General features: G+C 35.2%; 1 protein-coding gene and 1 pseudogene across 1 annotated transcript; both read right to left on the reverse strand.

The window, feature by feature from the left end:
* Positions 1 to 3,979: 3,979 nt before the first annotated feature.
* LOC142620270 (aspartic proteinase CDR1-like) lies at positions 3,980 to 4,862 on the reverse strand (annotated as a pseudogene).
* A 6,625-nt stretch (positions 4,863 to 11,487) lies between these two features.
* LOC142619299 (aspartic proteinase CDR1-like) lies at positions 11,488 to 12,663 on the reverse strand. Its single transcript, XM_075792362.1, has one exon. It carries the CDS (start codon positions 12,661 to 12,663, stop codon positions 11,488 to 11,490), a length of 1,176 nt encoding a protein of 391 aa, XP_075648477.1.
* Between the last annotated feature and the right edge of the window lie 8,384 nt (positions 12,664 to 21,047).

Raw genomic sequence — 21,047 nt, forward strand, 5'->3', positions numbered from 1 at the left:
ACGAAGGAAATCAGATGAACCCACAACCAAAACCACAAAAAAATTGAAACCTATGAAGCAAGAACGAAGGAAAATGAAACCCATCGCTGTGGTGGCCGATGTCCTCCTTAACTCCACCATCGAAGAAAGAGAGCAAAGAGATGAGAGAGAGAATGTTGTAAAAGATGATGAGAGGAAAGAGACATGTAGAGAAGGAAAATATGATATTTATAGTGATTGACTTAGGTTTGATTTCTCTGGGCATATGTTCTCATAGAAGTTCTTAAGCAATCAAAAACCCTAACTTTTGGCACAAGTTGTAGCACTAACATAACTCTTCTAGAATCGGATTTAGATTGAGTTTAACTTTTGTCCGGAGATGGTGTAAAAGAAGTGTTTTATGCCACCCAATGAATGAAATCCACGTCATCATTTTACAAAAAATTCAATACACCTCAGCACACACAATCATAACTCATTAAATCCTACGGCCAAATTTCCATCTAACATCAATCCCCAGACTATATAGTTAGTTGGCAATATCTTGAAACTATATACTAAACTAGCACCTTGAGTTTTAGAGACTCGTTTTACCCCTAAGAACTCGAGCCTTAAAGGCTCGATTTCCATATTTTGATTTGGCTTTTTTCCACGTGGAGTCCACCTAGAACTTGACCTTTTCTCGAGTTCCATGTTCTGATGTATGACGTGGCTAATTTATCCACATGGAACTTGACCCTTAGAGGCTTGATTTCATAAAAAACACAATTCTTCACTCACACTCTCGCTATCATTCACTCTCCACTCTCAAATGTTCACACTCACCATAGAGACACTCTCAATTCTGGCCTCTCAATTTCTCACTCTTAATTCTTATACACTCTCAATCATTGTCCTCCACAAGGAAATTCGTCATCCTTGGTTCTTCCCCCTAAATCAAACCCTAAATCCACACACTTACCTAAACACTCTAGCCACTCTACCTCACTGAATCCCGCTACCTATACTTCACCCATAATCTATAGAAGCTCATGAAACACCAAGTAATCCATTTTGTTAAATGCTTTTTTTTTGTTTTGTGGGTTTGGTTTTTTTTTTTTTTTTTAACGCTTTTTTGTGTTGGTGGGTTGAATTTTTGATGTATGGTTAAATCATTGAATCATGTATATCAAGTAAATCAAATTTCTATCTTGTTTTTTGTCAAGAAAAAAAGAAAAAGAGATTGAATTTCAAATTTCTATCAAATTTTAAATGTATTGTTATATGATATGCATTGTTCTGGGAGAGCTTGTGTTGTGGTTTTTCGGATGTGCCTGGTGAAAGGGCCTAAACCCAATGGTTCTGTTTTTTGTTGGTTAAGAAATGAAATGAAAGTTAAATTTTAATTTGAAGAACTTTTAATTTTTTTATCTTTTGTAATAGATAAAAAAGAAATTAGCAATTACTTTTGCTTCAAATGCAAGCTTGCACTGATTGTTGTTTTAAGGTGAAAATTTAGGCTGTGATTCTTCTTTTGCCTACAAACATCTAATTTAGTGAGATTATACAGACGTGGAAAAATGGGTGGGGCGGGTGGGGTCGGGTCAATCATGTTTGCAGGTCAAATGGGTCATTTTTAAATGGGTCAATCGAGTTGCGGGTCAGGTCGGGTTTGCCTGTATTTTTCAAATAAGTTTTTTTTTTTTTTTTCAATTACAAAAACAAATCAATGACAACCTATTTAGAGAGAACAAATAAAATCAATTAAACAAATGAATTGCACTTAATGCCACTTGTTAATATCCTCTCAATCCTAAAGAGAAAAGGATCTAGGCTCAAAGAGCCCAATACAATAAATTTGTAGAGAGTGGGCTGGAAAATTAGGTTTTAATGAATCAACTAATAATTGTAATGAGCCCAGATGAAAAGAAAACAAGAATAAAATGGTTTGATCTAAGTAAATCGTCCTCGGCACAATCTGAGGATACTAGATCATATATATATATATATATATATATATATATATGTTTCTTTTGAATTTGGGTACAAGTTCAGTTCTTGATGTTACAGTATTTTTTTCTCTCTTTTATTGATGGATCCCCCTATCAAGGACTTCATTCTCTATTATATACTATGTTTTCCTTCATCTCCACCCTCCACGTGTAGGACAAGTTGCTGTCCCTTATCTTTGTCCTCTCAACACCTTCTTGAAGTCTTTGGGTGTAGCTGTAAGGCTGCTGGTCATTGTTTAGGCATCGCCTCCACATTAATGCGGCCAGAGGGTTAGCTGTAGAGCATTCAATACGGTGGAAGCAGCTTTTCCTTTGATATTTCTCAACTCTTATTTGTCCTATGCTCCTCTGATACTCATCCTTATCAGTAGAATCTTCCAGAAAGTTATTCCTAATGGCAGCTCGTACCTTATGACCTCTGCCTTACTTAGCCAAGGAAGTATTCTTCCTCGGACTACCTTCCTAAACTCTCCCAGTCGTGGTTCGTCCCCAGCGCTTGGATTCGCATGTCTTCCCTACCTTATCCTTGTCCTCGGACTACTAAACGTCCTTGGACAAGGCCCACGACCCACTATACTTTACGAGCCTTTTATCCCTACAATAGCCCTTTAAAATTTCTTTCTTTTGATCCTCGGAAAAGAAAGGGATTTTGATATTATCATCATTACCCACTTCTTGTTGTACGTCACCCTCTACTCAAGGAAAACACCTTTTCCAGTGCCCAACGCACGTCCTTGACGCTTCAGCACCTGGGGCGTGCCCGCATTAAATTTTTGCAGCTCTATGTCTCCCATGTTCTACGACGTGATGAAAATTCAACGGCTAAGGTTTTCCCACGTTCTCCCACCTACTATTCTCTCTCATATATATATCATTCTGAAATTTCGCACATTTCACTTTTGCACCTTCCGAACTTAAGAGCTAGTCTGAGGAGCCTTTATTTGTTTCTGTAAGTAGTTTCTAGCAATTTTTTCTTTATTTCTTCTTCCAATCCCTTCTGTCATTCTTCATAGTTAAACCCTATGCTTTTCCTCAGCCCTTATAATTTCACCTCGGCCACCTAATTCCCTCAATCCTTTTATATAAATGGGAAGATTCACTTACCTAGTGGACAACCTAGAGGGCATAGAAGACTTTAAAACCCAATACCAAATTCCCTCTGGGGTTTCCATAAGGTATTGTAAACAAGGGGAGTGGCACGCAATGAGGCAAGAGGGAGAAGTGGTAATCCCTATGACTGCCTTTATAGAAGGAGGGATGAGAATCCTCATGGGTAGAGTCACTAGGGATTACCTAATAGCTCACCGTCTCTCCCCTACCCAGTGTGCTCCAAACATGTTTAGGATCCTGGGTAGTGTAAACGCCCCCAATGAGAGGATAGGCTTAAACCTCACTCACCACGATGTCAACTGGATTTACAATCTTCACCTCTTGAAAGGATAGGGGTATTATTTAAAGACTAGGGTCCCTGAGATTAGGCCAATCTCATGCCTCCTAATTCTAACATATGCATGAATAAAGATTTCTTAATCATCACAAGGGAGTAGCATGATGGCCTCCACTACCTAACGAGAGATGGGATTCTAGGTGGGGTTCTTAAGTCTAGGTTAATTACTCTTATGTCACCCCCTTTTCTCTTTGATATTCTCTGCATTTGTTTCTTTTTATTTGTGTGTGCAATTTGAACTTTTCCTTGAATCATGTCATTTTTCGGATAGCTTCTCTTTTAATGGCTTCACAGATAAGCACGCCACGATTCCCAACCTAAATCTTGTCAACTAGTCAGACTTAGACAAGATACTCAAGGCCGAGGTCTTCGTGCACAACAACAATCAATTGTGGACAGCCTACCTCATCCAAAGCTGTAAACCTCTCTTGTCTGCCTTTCAAGCGCCAAAGAATGTTATTAAAGCGAAAGACCCGCGCTTGCCCCTAATAAATGTTGCTACTCCGGGTTTTCTCATCATTGGTCCCATTCTAGAAGGTGTATTCGAGGAAACCTTGCCTGCTCAATACACAATCGGTGAAGCCACCTCTTCAATTGAAATCTGCTTCTTCACTTCCACCTCTAAGCGATTATAAAAATCTGGTGGCAAATCAAACATTGGTGATCCTAAATCGATACACATGTTGCCCTTAGAAGCCTTACCTGAAGAGTTAAAGGACACATATGTGTCTCCAACACTAATTCCTTCTAGTGTCACAAAATATTGATCTCCAGCTACAAATGGTGTTGAAACCACACAATCACCCACAACTTCACTGCCATTGCCAAAACTTATCTTGCATGTAATACTAGGATTAGTATGTTCAGTACCACATGGCAACAAGCAATAAGAAAACCTCTTGCCACCAATTTGTGAAACAAAGGACAAAGGCCCTGATCCTAACCCAATAGTTGCTTGGACATCGGAATGGAGGGTATTGTTGTGTCCACATCCAAAAGCAATGTCAAAGGAAACCACTTGCCCAAAGGTAGAAGTGATGGTGGCTTTTTCTTTGACCAAAACACCTTGGGCTAAACTGCTCGAATATCCATAGCTGTAAATGCAAATATTTTGAGGAGAACAATGGCCTCTGTCCAATACTTGACATTTTTTTTGAATGACAAGAAATTTCACTATATGTGGAGGACTTTTTAGGATCGAATAGGAGATGAATCTGCTTGAAGCAGTTGTCATTCCAAGGTACACATGGTGTCCACACATGGTCACTACTTGTATCGGCAATGCCATAGATGTCTACTGGTGGAGTGCCAATTGAGACCTTCATGAGATGCTGACCGTTGTGTGGTGTTAATTGTGCTTGGGGGACATTATAAGCTGTAACCAAAAGACCTATAAGATAATATGAGAGAAGGAAGCATGGATGAAATAGGACACCACTTGCCATTGAATTTGGAGAGAGTCACACGATGAAACAATACTGGCTATACGAAAGGTTTTTATATACACAATTAAACCGAACTTTCCATGTCCAGCCTAATAATTACTTGATTGCATCATTAATTGAATGGCATCAAATGTACTACTATAAACTGGAAATTTTAATAACCACCAAAACTAGCTTTTTTTAACAAAATTTAAAACAGATATTGTAATGGATGCAATAATACCAATATATCATAACATATCTCTTGTTTCACTGAAGAATAGGTCATCAATCCTTATTTAATTTTTCCAAACAAAAAACCTTATTTAAGAATAAATTTGGTTAGCTAGGCCCCTTGTTTTTTCATGGCAAATGCGTCTCTTTTTTATTTTTATTTTTTATTTTATGAGAATAGGATTTATTTTTTTGTTTGGCTTTGTGATTTATATGGAACTTCATTTCTTTTCTTTTTAACACGAAGGCAAGATTTTCTAAATAGTAGGATGCAACTTAGCCTAAAGGCATTCCCAAAACATGATATGAATTTAAAATTTTACTAAAAATTTTATGACCGCTTTCTTTAATGCTCATCCAATCACTCTACCATAGAGATGAAAAATAAATAAGAGTTCTCTTGTGCTGAACAAGGTTAAATGGATAGGAAAAATACATATAAGGCTTAATGAGTCATACTTGTTGCTCAACTTCACTTAAATCTAAAAAGTTGATTTCTTAATCTCATTATATTATAGGGAGAACTATCATGCCTCTCTGATCAGATTTGGTGCCCGAAGCTTAGAGTTAGGGACACAACCATTCTTTGGCTCTAGGAAGCTTTCCCTGTCCCTCCCCACCAAAAAAAAAAATGAATAAAAAATAAAAAATTATATCAAAGAATATATTTTTCTTCCACACCAAGAAAAATAGTTTCCTTTTACAAAGAAGAAGAAGGGAAAAAAAAACAAAAACAATTGGATTTGGAATTTTGAGGTAATTTATAACATCTATATAACTTTTGTGATTCTTAAAATATATAATGAAAATCTTAATATCATGAAATTAATACCAAAGAAATCATCACATAAAACCATTTCTTTGCAGATATGCCCATTGTGAATTTGAGATTAGAATTGGTTGTAACCAAAATTGTTTTAACAATATATGGCAGGTATATTAAGAAAATCATGCATCCTTTGCGTGTGCGCAGGAGAGAGAGAGAGAGAGAGAGAGAGAGAGAATCATACATCCTATTATGGATTTATGCTCCAAATTGAAATTTATATATTCAACGAGTGCACACACAAAAAAATTATACTGGCTAGAGGAAAAATGAAATATGGAACTTGAGTTTAATAAATTGCTACTAAATGATGTTGCCTTTTTTTATTTGCTAAAAAGGGGGTAGACTATTATGGTTCAACTGGGTGCCTTGGGACTATACATTTACACATTAAGTTTTATTTCAATAGAAAATGTTCTTTCTTAAGAAGAAGGGTCTATCACATTCATGGTGTCGACATACTAGCACCTTAGTACCAATGAACAAACTTTAGAATAAATGCATATGCTGACATATTTATAGATACAAAGATGAATATGCATGCCAATTTGGAGACGCTCAATGTTCAAGTTTACTGTAGTCCTACACCTGATGTTCTTCACATTTTGGGTAGAAACACCTCTAACTCAATTAAGTTGAAACTTTTTGATTTTGTGGTTATTATGTGCCTAATTTTCACCTTAAGCACCTGAATATATATGTTGAGTTTAGAAAGAATGTTGCCTACTTGCTTAGTAATAAGATCTAAGAAGACCAAAGTGAGCATACTCGACTCTTTGCAAATTATCAAAAGCAAATTGAATTATAAACCCTCCAATATTGCAAATTTTTTAAGATATCCATTTTTTTAAGAGATATCCATAATAGTGTTTTTCACATGCTAGATATGCACCTAAATCGCAAGCATGTTATTAGCCCACAAGATGGGTATGCTGAGATAGATATGTTGTTGTGTACTGAGTCCAACTGATCCTATATGGGGTGCCATTAGGTGGATTTTGAGTTTATAAGAGATTTCAAAGGACCTTAACTAGCAAGGATGTTAATAATCCTTTTGAGGTGTAGCACTAATGTGGCTAACACTGTCTTCCATGCAACTATAAACCTAGGATCTTGAAGCAATCAGTACATATTAAAGCAATATTACTAAACAACAAATTACTGAATAATTGGCTGCTTAGTGGTCCTTTAAGACATCAATTTATTGGTCCATTAGTGGAACAAGACACTTAATTAAAAAACTTTGTTATCATGTTAAGTGATTTCTAGAAATGCCAACAAATCCAAATCTGACCATTTGTGGATGGAATTTGTTCTGTCAAGGCAACAAGTACATTTGTTTTATACCAACTTCATCCTTCAAAACCTCTACCAAATGTTAGAATTGGATTTGACATTTGTTGCTCCAAATAATTTAAAATATATGATGGAAATGCACACATGACCGCTTCTTGACCAGGAACCTCATCTTTGCCCATTCTTCTAGTTACAAAAATGTGACCAGCATGAAACTTTCATTACACTATCTTTGCGATGGGCTAAGCATATAACTCACTTAAATGTTGTTCTACTTACTGACATATATAGTTCTTTCAACTATCCTTATCAGAATGATTTCAAGATAATCTCAAATCCAATGTCCAACCAAAAAACACAACACATACAACCGAAGGGGTGCCTTGGTAGCCTATACTATTTGCTAGTCATCATTATCTAGGAACGCATTAATTAATATTCTGTAAAAAAATATCCTTTCCTTCGAGGTGCATACATAAAATTGTAAACCTAGCTAATGAATTCCATTTTTTCATTTCTAAAAATGGGATGAGCACCAGTGTATGTGAACTACTATATATTTTGGACAGCTCCCCAATCCCCATGCATTAAATTCAAACAGATGGAAAGTGTAATTGGTAATCCAGGACTTGGTCTCACCAGGTATTGGGAAGAGAATTGATTAAGAGGTTACTCTTTACACCTAGTAAACACAAATAATAACACATCAGAAACTTGGTCAATTCATTATGGTCTAGATAGTGTGTGTGGAAATCAGCTACATACTGTGATGTCATTCTATAACGAGTTATGTTGGTGCCACAACTTGACCACATGGCGAGTTATAAGTGGTGGAAGGGTGTAGGGTCCATGTGGGGACACCTTTCCATCATTCATAACTCGTCACATGGGCAAGTTATGACACAAGTTGTAGCACCAACATAACTCTTCTAAAACCAAATTTAGATTGAGTTTAACTTCTGTCCGGAGTTGGTGTAAAAGAAGTGTTTTACGCCACCCAATGAATGAAATCCACGTCATCATTTTACAGAAAAATCAATAAACCTCATCACATAGAATCATAACTCATTAAATCCTACAGCCAAAATTTCCACTCGACACCAATCCCCAGGCTATATAGTTAGTTAGCAACATTTTGAAACTATATACTAAACTAGCATCTCGAGTTTCAGAGACTCGATTTACCCCTAAGAACTTGAGCCTTAAAGGCTCAATTTTCATGTTCTAATTTGGCTTTTTTCCACGTGGAGTCCACCTAGAACTCGACTCTTTGAGGCTTGAGTTTCATATTCTAATGTATGACGTGGCTAATTTATCCACGTGGAACTCGATGTTTATCCATGTTTCCATGTTTCCAAACTCTCAATTCCAGACTCTCAATTCCTCTACACTCTCAATCGTTGTCCTCCATAAGGAAATTTATCTTCCTCAGTTCTTCCCCCTAAATCAAACCTCAAATCCACACACTCACCCAAACACTCCGACCACTCTACCTCACTGAATCCTGCTACCAATACTTCACCCACAATCTTTAGAAGCTCATGAAACTTCAGGTAATCCATTATGTTAAATGCTTTTTTTTTTTTTTGTTGTGGGTTTGATTTTTTTTTTTTTTACGCTTTTTTGTGTTGGTGGGTTGAATTGTTGATGTATGGTTAAATCATTGAATCATGTATATCAAGAAAATCAAATTTCTATCTTGTATTTTGTCAAAAAAAGGGAATGAATTTCAAATTTCTATCAAATTTTAAATGTATTATTCTATGATATGCATTTTTCTGGGAGAGCTTGTGTTGTGGTTTTTTGGAAGTGCTTGGTGAAAAGGCCTAAACCCAATGGTTCTGTTTTTTGCTGGTTAAGAAATGAAATGAAAGTTAAATTTTAAGTTGAAGAACTTTTAATTTTTTTTTATCTTTTGTAATAGATAAGGAAGAAATTAGCAATTACTTTTGCTTCAAAATGAAAGCTTGCACTGATTGTTGTTTAATGGTGAAAATTTAGGCTGTGATTCTTCTTCTGCCTATAGACATCTAATTTAGTGAGATTATATATGCAGCCTACACTCCTAAAACATATGCATATGCATATGCTATCTAGGGAAATTTTAAGAGGATGTCTTGCATGTGGGCCTTTGCATATATAACACATTGAATAAAATTAGGACTTGGTATGTAGATTTTGCTGGTTGTAAAGTTATTTGCTTTTGGCATTGGCATAATATCTATCCAAATCTAATTTTGGTTGTGTTTTAGGATTTATAAAGTTGGTCTCTTTGGTTTAATGGAAACATAATGATGCCACATTGAAATATCCTCTATATATGTTAATTTCTTGAAAATAAGTCTTGCTTTTTATTTAAACTAGTGGCAGGTCCACGCGATGCGTGGAAATATATATATATATATATTTATATATATATATAATAGGGTGTAATATATAAAAAGTAACACTTACTTCAAGTATTGTCGTTTTTAAAAAGATTTCTACAAGTATTTTATATCTTTTTATCTATACAAATATATCATTCTATTATTTTTTGTATGTTTGATTAATATTTTTTTTAAGTGAACCATATCTTTCTAACTTTTGTTGTAGTGTGCTATATTAACCTAATATACAACTAAACTAATAGTAGGCGGAGGTAAAGAGGGAAGGAAATGGTTGGAGGGAATGTAACCATAGATGTGGAATAATAGGGAGAAGAAGAAATTTTTGTTTTTGTTTTTTTGGAGAGTAGTGAGAAGAAAAGTCTAAAAAAGAAAAGAAAAGATAAAAAATAAGTGGATGATGTGGCTTAATGATTGAGTAGCAAAATGTATTGTGTGTGTGTATATATATGTGTGTGTGTGTGTGTGTGTAAGCATTAGGATGGAAAGAAAATAACACTCAATGTTGAAATGAGCTTTCAAAATAGACAATAAACAATTAGAATTTATGATGGCATGTAGTGTATTACATTTGGCCACAAAGAATTAATTTTGCAATATACAATTAATAAAGATGGAAAACCAAAAATATAAAATAAAATAATGATATGGTCGTTGATGTATCTCAACAGGTGCGTAGCAACAAATTGAAGTCATACAAGAACAAATCATGCAACAGTGTAGTTTCTTAATCAATTTAAGATTTTACGAAATTAATTTAGTCTACCTCACAAATAGGTAGGTTCCTATGCATAGCACGGATTAGAGACTAGTATAATATAATTTTCAAAATATTTGAAAGATCATATATATATATATATATATATATATATATATATATATATATATATATATATATATATTAGGATTGCTTCTATGTTACAGAGGTGGTTTTCCCATAAGAATACATACTCCTTTATCCTAGTCAGACTAAACTCCATACAAATCCCATCTACTAAGCCATACGGATCTAGCTCAAAGAACTCATGTCCAACTTGGGCCCAAGCCCCTCTCACTTATTGGGCTAAGCCCACTCTTCCTCACCAGCAAAAAAAAAAAATCATGTGGAGCTTCTGCTGAACTCTTTGCACATCAAGCAATTTTCTAACATATTTGTGTAACCAAAATTGCTTCAAAAAAGAGAGATCTTTCCTCACATTTGCGTAGTTATATTGATTAAGAGAATCACACATCCAATTATGGTCATAACTTATTATCTGTGTGTAGGAGAAAATAATTACCATGGTTTTGATTTTTAGTTCTCTCTTTTTGTTCCACCTTTTCTTAAACATTACCATGGTTTTGATTAGAGTCATATTCGAATTTGTGGTGTACCGTTATGTTAGAATCACATCTCCTCTAGTCTGTATTTTTTATTCTAAAAGGTTAAAAAAAAATTTAATTAAGGATCAACTCAAGTTCCAGATTAAAAGGCCTAGCTTCCAATTATAAAACAATTTAAATTTTATCGGTTTATATTTACCTACCTGAGGGAGAATGCATTTGAATTCAGCAACAAAATGATGTTCAGCACAATAATAAACAGGTAATAGTGGATCTCTTTCTTTCTTCCACACAAGCATGACAATAGAATTCGTCTGTCTCATCTTCCACTTCCTCCTTAACAGGTAAATTTGTAAGAAAGAGGGGATTTATAATATGATCTTTGTGTTTAAAGGTGTATAGCATGGGACCACAGAGAAGATGAAGATTAAGATCACATTCTAGACAAGGGAAGGCATGTGATTCACAAATACTAGAATTGCAAGCACACACTTAAGTTCATCAATTATTGTTTATATATAAAGTATGAATAGGTATATATCTTTCATTGATCATATAAGTTACATGAAAGTCCCAAACTCTACAGCTTGGTGCAATCAGTCGGCTTGAAGGAGACCATCCTTGTTTCAAAGTCAAACCCAATCAAAAAATTTGCTTGAACATAGTTGCCATATATTCCTTGGTAATGGTCGCCTATATTTGCCTCATCTGTATCTGCAGTATTTGTAATTCCAAAGCAATAATACTCATATTCTTTAAGCGGTTGATTGAAAGTTTGTATAGGCTTTAACTCCACATCTGCACCTTCAAAATGGATAGTCAATATTGGTCCATTTTCATTAGTAATTTTAGTTCTATAGCAAAGTCGTGTCCCCAAATTAGGGTCATCCTTGATGGGATCAATTGGAATCTGCTTCTTCACTTCCACCTCTAAGCGATCATAAAAATCTGGTGGCAAAGCAAACATTGGTGATCCTGAATCGATCCACATGTTGCCCTTAGAAGCGTTACCTGAAGAGTTAAAAGACACATATGTGTCTCCAACACTAATTCCTTCTAGTGTCACAAAATAATCATCTCCAGCTACTAATGGTGTTGAAACCACACCATCACCCACAACTTCACTGCCATTGCCAAAACTTATCTTGCTTGTAATACTAGGATTAGTATATTCAGTACCATATGGCAACAAGCAATAAGAAAACCTCTTGCCACCAATTTGTGAAACAAAGGACAAAGGCCCTAATCCTAACCCAATAGTTGCTTGGACATTGGAAGCGAAGGTAGTGTTGTGTCCACATCCAAAAACAATGTCAAAGGAAACCGCTTGCCCAGAGGAAGAAGTGATGGTGGCTTTTTCTTTGGCCAGAACACCATGGGATAAACCACTTATATATCCAGTGCTGTAAATGCAACTATTTTGAGGAGAACAACGGCCTTCGTACCATACTTGATGACATTTTTCTGAATGGCAAGAAATTTCACTATATGTGGAGGACTTTTTAGGATCAAACAGGGGATGAATCTGTTTGAAGCAGTTGTCATTACAAGGTACACATGGTGTCCACACAAGGTTACTAGCTGTATCGATAGCGCCATAGATGTCTACTGGTGGAGTGCCAATTGAGACCTTCATGAGATGCTGACCGTTGAGTGGTGTTAATTGTGCTTGGGGGACATTATGAGCTGTAACCAAAAGGCCTATAAGATAATATGAGAGAAGGAAGCATGGATGAAATATGACACCGCTTGCCATTGAATTTGGAGAGAGTCACACGATGAAACAATACTGGCTATACGAATGGTTTTTATATACACGATTAAACCGAACTTTCCATGTCCAGCCTAATGATTACTTGATTGCACCATTAATTGAATGGCATCAAACGTACTACTATAAACAGGAAAATTTAATAACCACCAAAACTTGCTTCTTTTAACAAAATTTAAAACAGATATTGTAATGAATGCAATAATACCAATCATAACATATCTCTTGTTTAGCTGAAGAATAGGTCATCAATCCTTATTTACTTTTTCCAAACAAAAAGCCTTATTTAAGAATAAATTTGGTTAGCTAGGCACCTCATTTTTTCATGGCAAATGCGCCTCTTTTTTTTATTTTTTTTTTTATGAAAATAGGATTATTTTTTTGTTTGGCTTTGTGATTTAGAAGGAACTACATTTCTTTTTAAGACGAAGGAAAGATTTTCTAAATAGTAGGATGCAACTTAGCCTAAAGGCATTCCCAAAACATGATATGAATTTAAACTTTTACTAAAAATTTTGTGACCGCTTTCTTTAATGCTCATCCAATTACTCTACCATTAAGAGGAAAAATAAATTAGAGTTCTCTGGTGCTAAACAAGATTAAATGAATAGGAAAAATACATATAAGGCTTAATGAGTCATATTTGTTGCTCAACTTCACTTAAATCTAAAAAGTTGATTTCTTAATCTCATTATATTAGAGGGAGAACTACCATACCTCTCTACTTAGATCTAGTGGCTGAAACTTAGAGTCAAGGACAAAGCCATTCTTTGGCCCTGTCCCTCCCCACCCCACCCCCCAAGATATATATATATATTAAAGAATATATTTTTCTTCAACACCAAGAAAAATCATTTCCTTCTACAAAGTAGAAGAAGGGGAAAAAAACCAATTGGATTTGGAATTTTGATGTAATTTGTAACATCTGTATAACTTTTGTGATTCTTAAAATATATAATGAAAATTTTAATATTACGAAATTAATACCAAAGAAATCATCACATAAAACTATTTCATTGCATATATGCCCATTGTGATTTTGATATCAGAACTGGGTGTAACAAAAATTGCTTCAATAATATGTGGCAGGTATATTGAGAGAATCATGCTTCCTTTGCACACGCGCGCGCGCATGAGAGAGAGAGAGGGAGAGAGTCATACATCCTGTTATGGATTTATGCTCCAAACTAAAATTTATATATTCAACGAGTGCACACACACACAAAAATTATATTGACCAAAGGAAAAATGAAATATGGAACTCGAGTTTAATAAATTGCTACTAAATTTTGTTGCCTTTTTATTTTCTAAAACGGGGGTAGACTATTGTGGTTCAACTAGGTGCCTTGACATTGCGAATTTACACATTAAGTTTTATTTCAATAGAAAATGTTCTTTCTTAAGAAGAAGGTTCTATCACATTCATGCTTTCGACATACTAGCACCTTAGTACCAATGAACAAACTTTAGAATAAATACATATGCTGACATATTTATAGTTACAAAGATGAATATGCATGTCAATTTGGAGACGCTCAATGTTCAAGTTTACTGTAGTCCTGCACCTGATGTTCTTCACATTTTGGACAGAAGCACCTCTGACTTAATTAAGCTAAAACTTGTTGATTTTGTGGTTCTTATGTGCCTGATTCTCACCTTAAGCACCTGAATATATATGTTGAGTTTAGCAAGAGTGTTTCCTACTTGCTTAGTAATAAGATCTAAGAAGACCAAAGTGACAATACTTGACTCTCTGCAAATTATCAAAAGCAAATTGAATTATAAGCCCTCCAGTATTGCACATATTTGATGATATTCATTTTTTTAAGAGATATCCATAACTGTGTTGTTCCTCATGCTAGATATGCACCTAAATCACAAGCATGTTATTAGCCACAAGATGGGTATGCCAAGATAGATATGTTGTTGTGTACTGAGTCTTGTTGATTGTGCATGGGAGTTTATTAGGTGGATTTTGGGTTTATAAGAGATTTCAAAAAACCCTAACTAACAAGGATGTTATTAATCCTTTTAAGGTGTAGCGCTAATGTGGCTAACACAGCCTTCCATCCAACTATAAACCTAGGATCTTAAAGCAATCAGTATAGATTAAAGCAATATTACTAAATAGCAACTTACTGAATAATTGGCTGCTTGGTGGTCCTCTAAGACAGCGATTTATTGGTCCATTAGTGGAACAAGACACTCAATTAAAAATCTTTGTTATCATATTAAGTGATCGTTGGAAACGCCAGCAAACCCAAATCTGACCATCTGTGGATGGAATTTGCTCTGTCAAGGCAACAAGTACCTTTGTTTTATACCAACTTCATCCCTCAAAAACCTCTACCAAATGTTAGATTGGGATTTGACATTTGTTGGTCCAAATAAGTTAAAATACTTTGTATGGAAATGCACCCATGACAGCTTCTTGATTAGGAACCTCATCTTTGCCCATTCTTCTCGTTACGAAAATGTCATTCTACTTACCGACATATATAGTTCTTTCAATCATCCCTATCAGAATGGTTTCAAGATAATCTCAAATCCAGAGTCCAACCAAAAAATACAATACATACTGCTTGTGTAGGAGATCGTAGCAATATAATTCTCGGAGTACCAAGGTCGAACCACAAGAAGCAGGGTAAATTCAAAGACAATATAATTAAATAATAATTTTGGTGAAGAAGAAAAATACTTTTGCTTGGTGATTGTTAACAAGAATAATAATAAAAACTTATTTAAATCAATAATGTAAATACTAGGGCATCGGGGTGTTTCCCTATATTGATATGAGATTCTTTATGATCTAAGAAAATATCTATTTCATAATTGATTGTTCTTATACAATTTAAAACTTATGATTCGGTTGAACTGAGACAATTCAAGAACGCATGATAACCTCGATTAATAATGCGGTTAGAAAAGTTTTTCAGAAAAACCCATTCACTTTAAAATCTAATTTCTATTTGAAACTATTAGAAATTCATCTAAACAACAAGAAAAACATGATTGAACTTATTGAAAGCACGGAAGTACTAATACATTAAAAGAAATCTAATTGAACAATCAAATATGTTGTTGATAAAATCTTAGAAAGAATCACATTGAATATTCATACCGTATAGAAGAAACATAACCCCTAGCCCTAGCAAAGAGTTTAGGCTGCCATTAGAGAAAGGAAAATACAAGGTTTTCTCTGTCAAAATTTGTTCTACAGCCTCCCTTCAAAACCCTAACAAAAAAGTGTCCCAAGAATATAAAAACTTTTACTATTTTAATTTACGTCCAGGTTTATAGCGGTAACTTGTGAGTTAATTTCGGCCTTTAAAACTTGTGAATTTCGAAAAACTCAAAACTAGAAAGTTGTAGATAATTGAGGTACGGTTCCAACCCATCTAACCTTGTATCAATTGGATTTTTGATGAGTGAGATACGTCCAAAATATTGATCAGTACTCAAATCAAATTTTTCCTTTTCAGATTCTGCCTCTTTGGTTTCTTTCCTTATTTGAAGCTTCCAATCAGAGTAGACGATCCAAGCACTCCTACTGCACCTCCTTAGACATTTAAGCATGGTCCTTTAGCTCCACTTAATTCTAGTTTAGCCTCCATTCTCTCACAAATTCCTGTAAACTCATCTTTCTCACATGATTTCTTGAAAATAGAAAATTACACACAATGAATGACATCTTATTCAAGAAATTATGTAAAGATAAATAATAGGGACTAATGCAAATCATGGCTTAATTTTACAACTTAAGCATGAAGGAAAAAATTCTGGTTTTGCATCTCATGCAAAACCCACAGCGGAAGCAACGAACTAGGATCTATTTCATTCATGATTGATAACGTGCACAATGTAAATTTCAGAATTTAAGAACAAGATAGCGTACCTTGGTGTGGAGAAATTCAAAACAAAGATTAGAAGAACTTGGGAACACTTTTAATTTTCACTCCAATTCCACTTTACGCCCAAGATGTGTGGTCTCTCAATCAGTTTTTCAAAGGGAGAATGAAAGTGTGTCTCACACTCTCTCACACACCGTTTCTTTTTCTTTTCTAATCTCTTCTCTATAAAAATTCTGTATGTTTCTCCCTTTATAACTAACTGATTATCTAATTGGGCTGGCCTATTGGGCCTTTCCAATTGGGCTTTAGTGTGTGGCTTGGAGTGGGACCAAAAGGGACCAATAAGACACTAGCTCCAATGGGCCTAGGGCTTTTCCGTCAACTCTTAACAAGTCCAAAGTTACCATTAATTATATTTAATACCACTATATAAATATAATTGCACTCTAGGCCTTATTAATAAATTATATCCCAAGACTTTATTGTACACGTAACCCCTTCATAAAATATTCGTAGTAACACAAAGTCATAAATGTAGATTGCCACTTTGTAAATTACTACATCTTATCCTTGAGTACCCGGTTTAATTCTTTAAAGTTATTCATTATATATTTATGAAATCCAATTTCATAAATATATACTTTAGCAATTTCTTACTAAAGTGGTTAGGCCTAACTCTCTGAATAACTGAAACCATTAAACTTATCTCAAGGGAATATTTTATATCTCCATCAAGAGACTATGAATTCCATCTTGATAATATATGTTCCATCAACACTAAATGTGGCTGCCCAACATACTGAGGTTTTGACCGTCACTTCAGATCTCACTCCTGATATATCAAAGCAACCTACACTTCATGATCAGGTCCATTATTCTCTCAGGATTAAGAGTTCATGCAAATAGAAGTCGTGAGATTTATTATTCATTTGACAGTCGTTAGAAGAATAATAAATCTCACAGCAGTCCTGTTCAATATGTTTTAACTCTTAAAACATATCAACATATCAACTAGAAGCTTCCACTTCCATGATCAAGACAAATCATCTTAGTTGACACGTTATAGTCTTCGCAGATGAAATGCCCAATTTCATCACCGACTACGAACTATTAATTCTGAGTTTACAAAGAACTTGTGATTTACATCTTTTGTGACTTTTCACATAAATCACATACAATGCATCTCATGGACTATATGATAATGTCCCATATTCATGTTACCATTATTTTAGATAATAATAAAATAACTTTATCAATCACAATATTAAGTCATATATCATGTCATACATAATGTCATACATAATATCATACATAGCATCATACAATAGGATTTAAGGGCACTAATCCTAACAATCTCCCACTTGCCCTAAAGACTATTGTGCACTAATCTAACTCCCATTCCCTCCAAATGTGACTCGAAAGTCCTTTGAGGTAAGGCTTTGGTAAAAGGATCTGCTAGATTATTTGCACTTTCAATCTTTGCTACCACAACATCTCCACGAGCAACAATGTCTCGAATGATGTGGTACTTCCTCTCAATGTGCTTTCCTTTCTTGTGATTTCTTGGATCTTTGGATTGTGCAACCGCTCCACTATTGTCGCAAAACAATGTGATGGGAAGTTGCTCCATTCTTACAACACCAAGATCAGAAAGGAATTTCTTGAGCCAAACAGCCTCCTTTGCTGCTTCACAAGCAGCAACGTACTCGGCTTCCATGGTGGAGTCCGCAATACAAGATTGCTTAACGCTCCTCCAACTTATGGCTCCACCTCCCAAGGTGAAAACACATCCTGAAGTGGATTTTCTGAGATCTAGATCTGATTGAAAATCTGAATCTGTATAGCCAATGGGAATCAAATCCTCACTATGGTAAACAAGCATATAATCTCTCGTTCTCCTAAGATACTTGAGAATATGCTTTACAGCTTGCCAATGTTTTGGTCCTGGATTTGATTGATATCGGCTAACCATGCCAACTGAATAACAAATATCTGGTCTAGTACAAAGCATGGCATACATGAGACTTCCCACTGCAGAAGCATAATGAACTTGTCTCATCATATTTTCTTCCTCTTGAGTCTTAGGCCTTTGGTCATCAGGCAGAGGAACTCCATGTCTAAAAGGAAGCAATCCTTTCTTGGAGTTTTGCATTCTAAACCGTTCTAGAACCTTATCTATATATCCAGCTTGTGATAAGCCTAACATCTTATTCTTGCGATCTCGCCAAAGCTTGATCCCTAGAATAAAGTTAGCCTCACCCAAGTCCTTCATATCAAATTGGCTTGACAACCAAACTTTAACCGATGACATTACCCCTACATCATTCCCAATGAGTAGAATATCATCAACATAAAGCACTAGGAACATTACTACTTTGTCTCGATGTCTTTTGTACACACATGGTTCATCAAGATTTTGTTCAAAACCAAATGACTTGATTGCTTGATCAAATCTAATGTTCCATGATCTAGATGCTTGTTTAAGTCCATAAATGGACCTATTCAACTTGCATACCATATGCTCTTAGTTCTTTGCTATGAAACCTTCTGGTTGCAACATGTATATTTCTTCTTCAAGATTGCCATTAAGAAATGCAGTCTTGACATCCATTTGCCAAATCTCATAATCATAATGAGCAGCAATGGATAAGAGAATTCTGATAGATTTAAGCATGGCTACTGGCGAAAAAGTTTCATCATAATCAATACCTTCTTTTTGTGTATACCCTTTCGCCACTAGTCTTGCTTTAAAGGTTTCAACCTTTCCATCTATCCCTCTCTTTCTCTTGTAAACCCATTTGCAACCAACAGGTTTAATGCCATTAGGCGCCTTTACAAGATCCCATACATGATTGGAATCCATAGAATCCAATTCAGATTTCATAGCTTGGACCCAATGATGTGCATCTATATCATTCATTGCTTCATCATAAGTGTAAAGATCCGATTCAGCCTCTTCTGAGATAGCCTCATAAGTTTCTCCCAAACCTATGAATCTTATAGGAGGTCGAACAATTCTCCCACTACGCCGAGGCACCTGTGTACTAGACATCTCATGAGCAGTATCTTGTGGTGTATCTAATACAGCCACATCATCCCTAGTTTCATCCATTGGTTGTTCAACTACAGGTTCATTCATTTCAGCCAAGACAACTCTACTTCTAGGAGTAAAATTATTCATATAGTCATTTTCCAAGAATTTGGCATTTGTGCTAACAAACACTTTATTATCCTTATGACTATAGAATAAACCTCCAATTGTTCCTTTTGGATACCCTACAAAAAATACCACTTCTGTTTTAGACTGTAACTTGTCAGACTTTCCTTTCAACACATGTGCTGGACAACCCCAAATGTGGAGATGTCTCATACTAGGCTTACGCCCATTCCACAACTCTACAGGTGTTTTAGGAGTAGACTTCGAAGGTACTAAATTCAGAAGATACATCGCAGTATTTAAGGCATATCCCCAAAAAGAAATTGGTAGAGTCGAATAACTCAACATGGACCTAACCATATCTAAAAGAGTTCTATTCCTTCTTTCTGCTACACCATTTTGTTGTGGAGTTCCAGGTGCAGTCAATTGGGATATAATCCCATTTTCAGTCAAGTAATCCTTAAAATCACCAAGAAGGTATTCGCCACCTCGATCAGATCAAATGGCCTTTATGTGTTTATCCAATTGATTTTCAACTTCAGCCCTAAACTCTTTGAACTTTTCAAAGGCTTCGGACTTTTGTTTCATTAGGTACACATAACCAAATCTAGAGTAATCATCAGTAAAAGTAATGAAATACTCATAGCCACCTCTTGCTTGGATTGACATAGGACCACATACATCTGAATGTACTAGTTCTAGCAAATCTTGGGCTCTTCTACCCTTTGCATTGAAAGGTCGTTTGGTCATCTTTCCTTCCAAACAAGATTCGCAAACTGGAAAACCAACAAAGTTCATGGGCTGTAAAAGTCCATCTTTGATTAGTCTTTGAATCCTACTTGAATTGATATGACCTAAACGCAAGTGTCATAGATATGCATCACTAGTAGAAGGAAACTTTCTCTTTAATGATTTCACATAAGAGTTACTATCTAATTCAGAATTGTATAATTCATGCTTATCAGGAGTTAAAATATAAAGACCATCTACAATATTGCCAGAACAGATAAACACTTTATCCTTCTTTATTACAACATTGTCTTTCAGGATAACACAATATCCATGTTTACCTAAGTAAGTTGCAGAAATTAAATTCCTACGAACATTAGGTACATACAAACAGTCTTCCAATATTAAAACTCTAGATTTAAAACACAAATTAAACACTCCAACAGCTTCAACCGGAATCTTGCTCCCATCAGCCAAAGTAAGAAATAGTTCTCCCTCATTCAACTTTCTGGTCTCCTAGAACCCCTGCAAAGAATTGCAGATATGATTAGTACAACCTGAATCAACACACCAGGAATCTGTTGGATTCTGTACTAAACATATTTCAAGAAGAAATGAACTTTTCATACCTT

This window comes from Castanea sativa, chromosome 12 (assembly GCF_040712315.1).
Source record: "Castanea sativa cultivar Marrone di Chiusa Pesio chromosome 12, ASM4071231v1".
Lineage (NCBI taxonomy): Eukaryota > Viridiplantae > Streptophyta > Magnoliopsida > Fagales > Fagaceae > Castanea > Castanea sativa.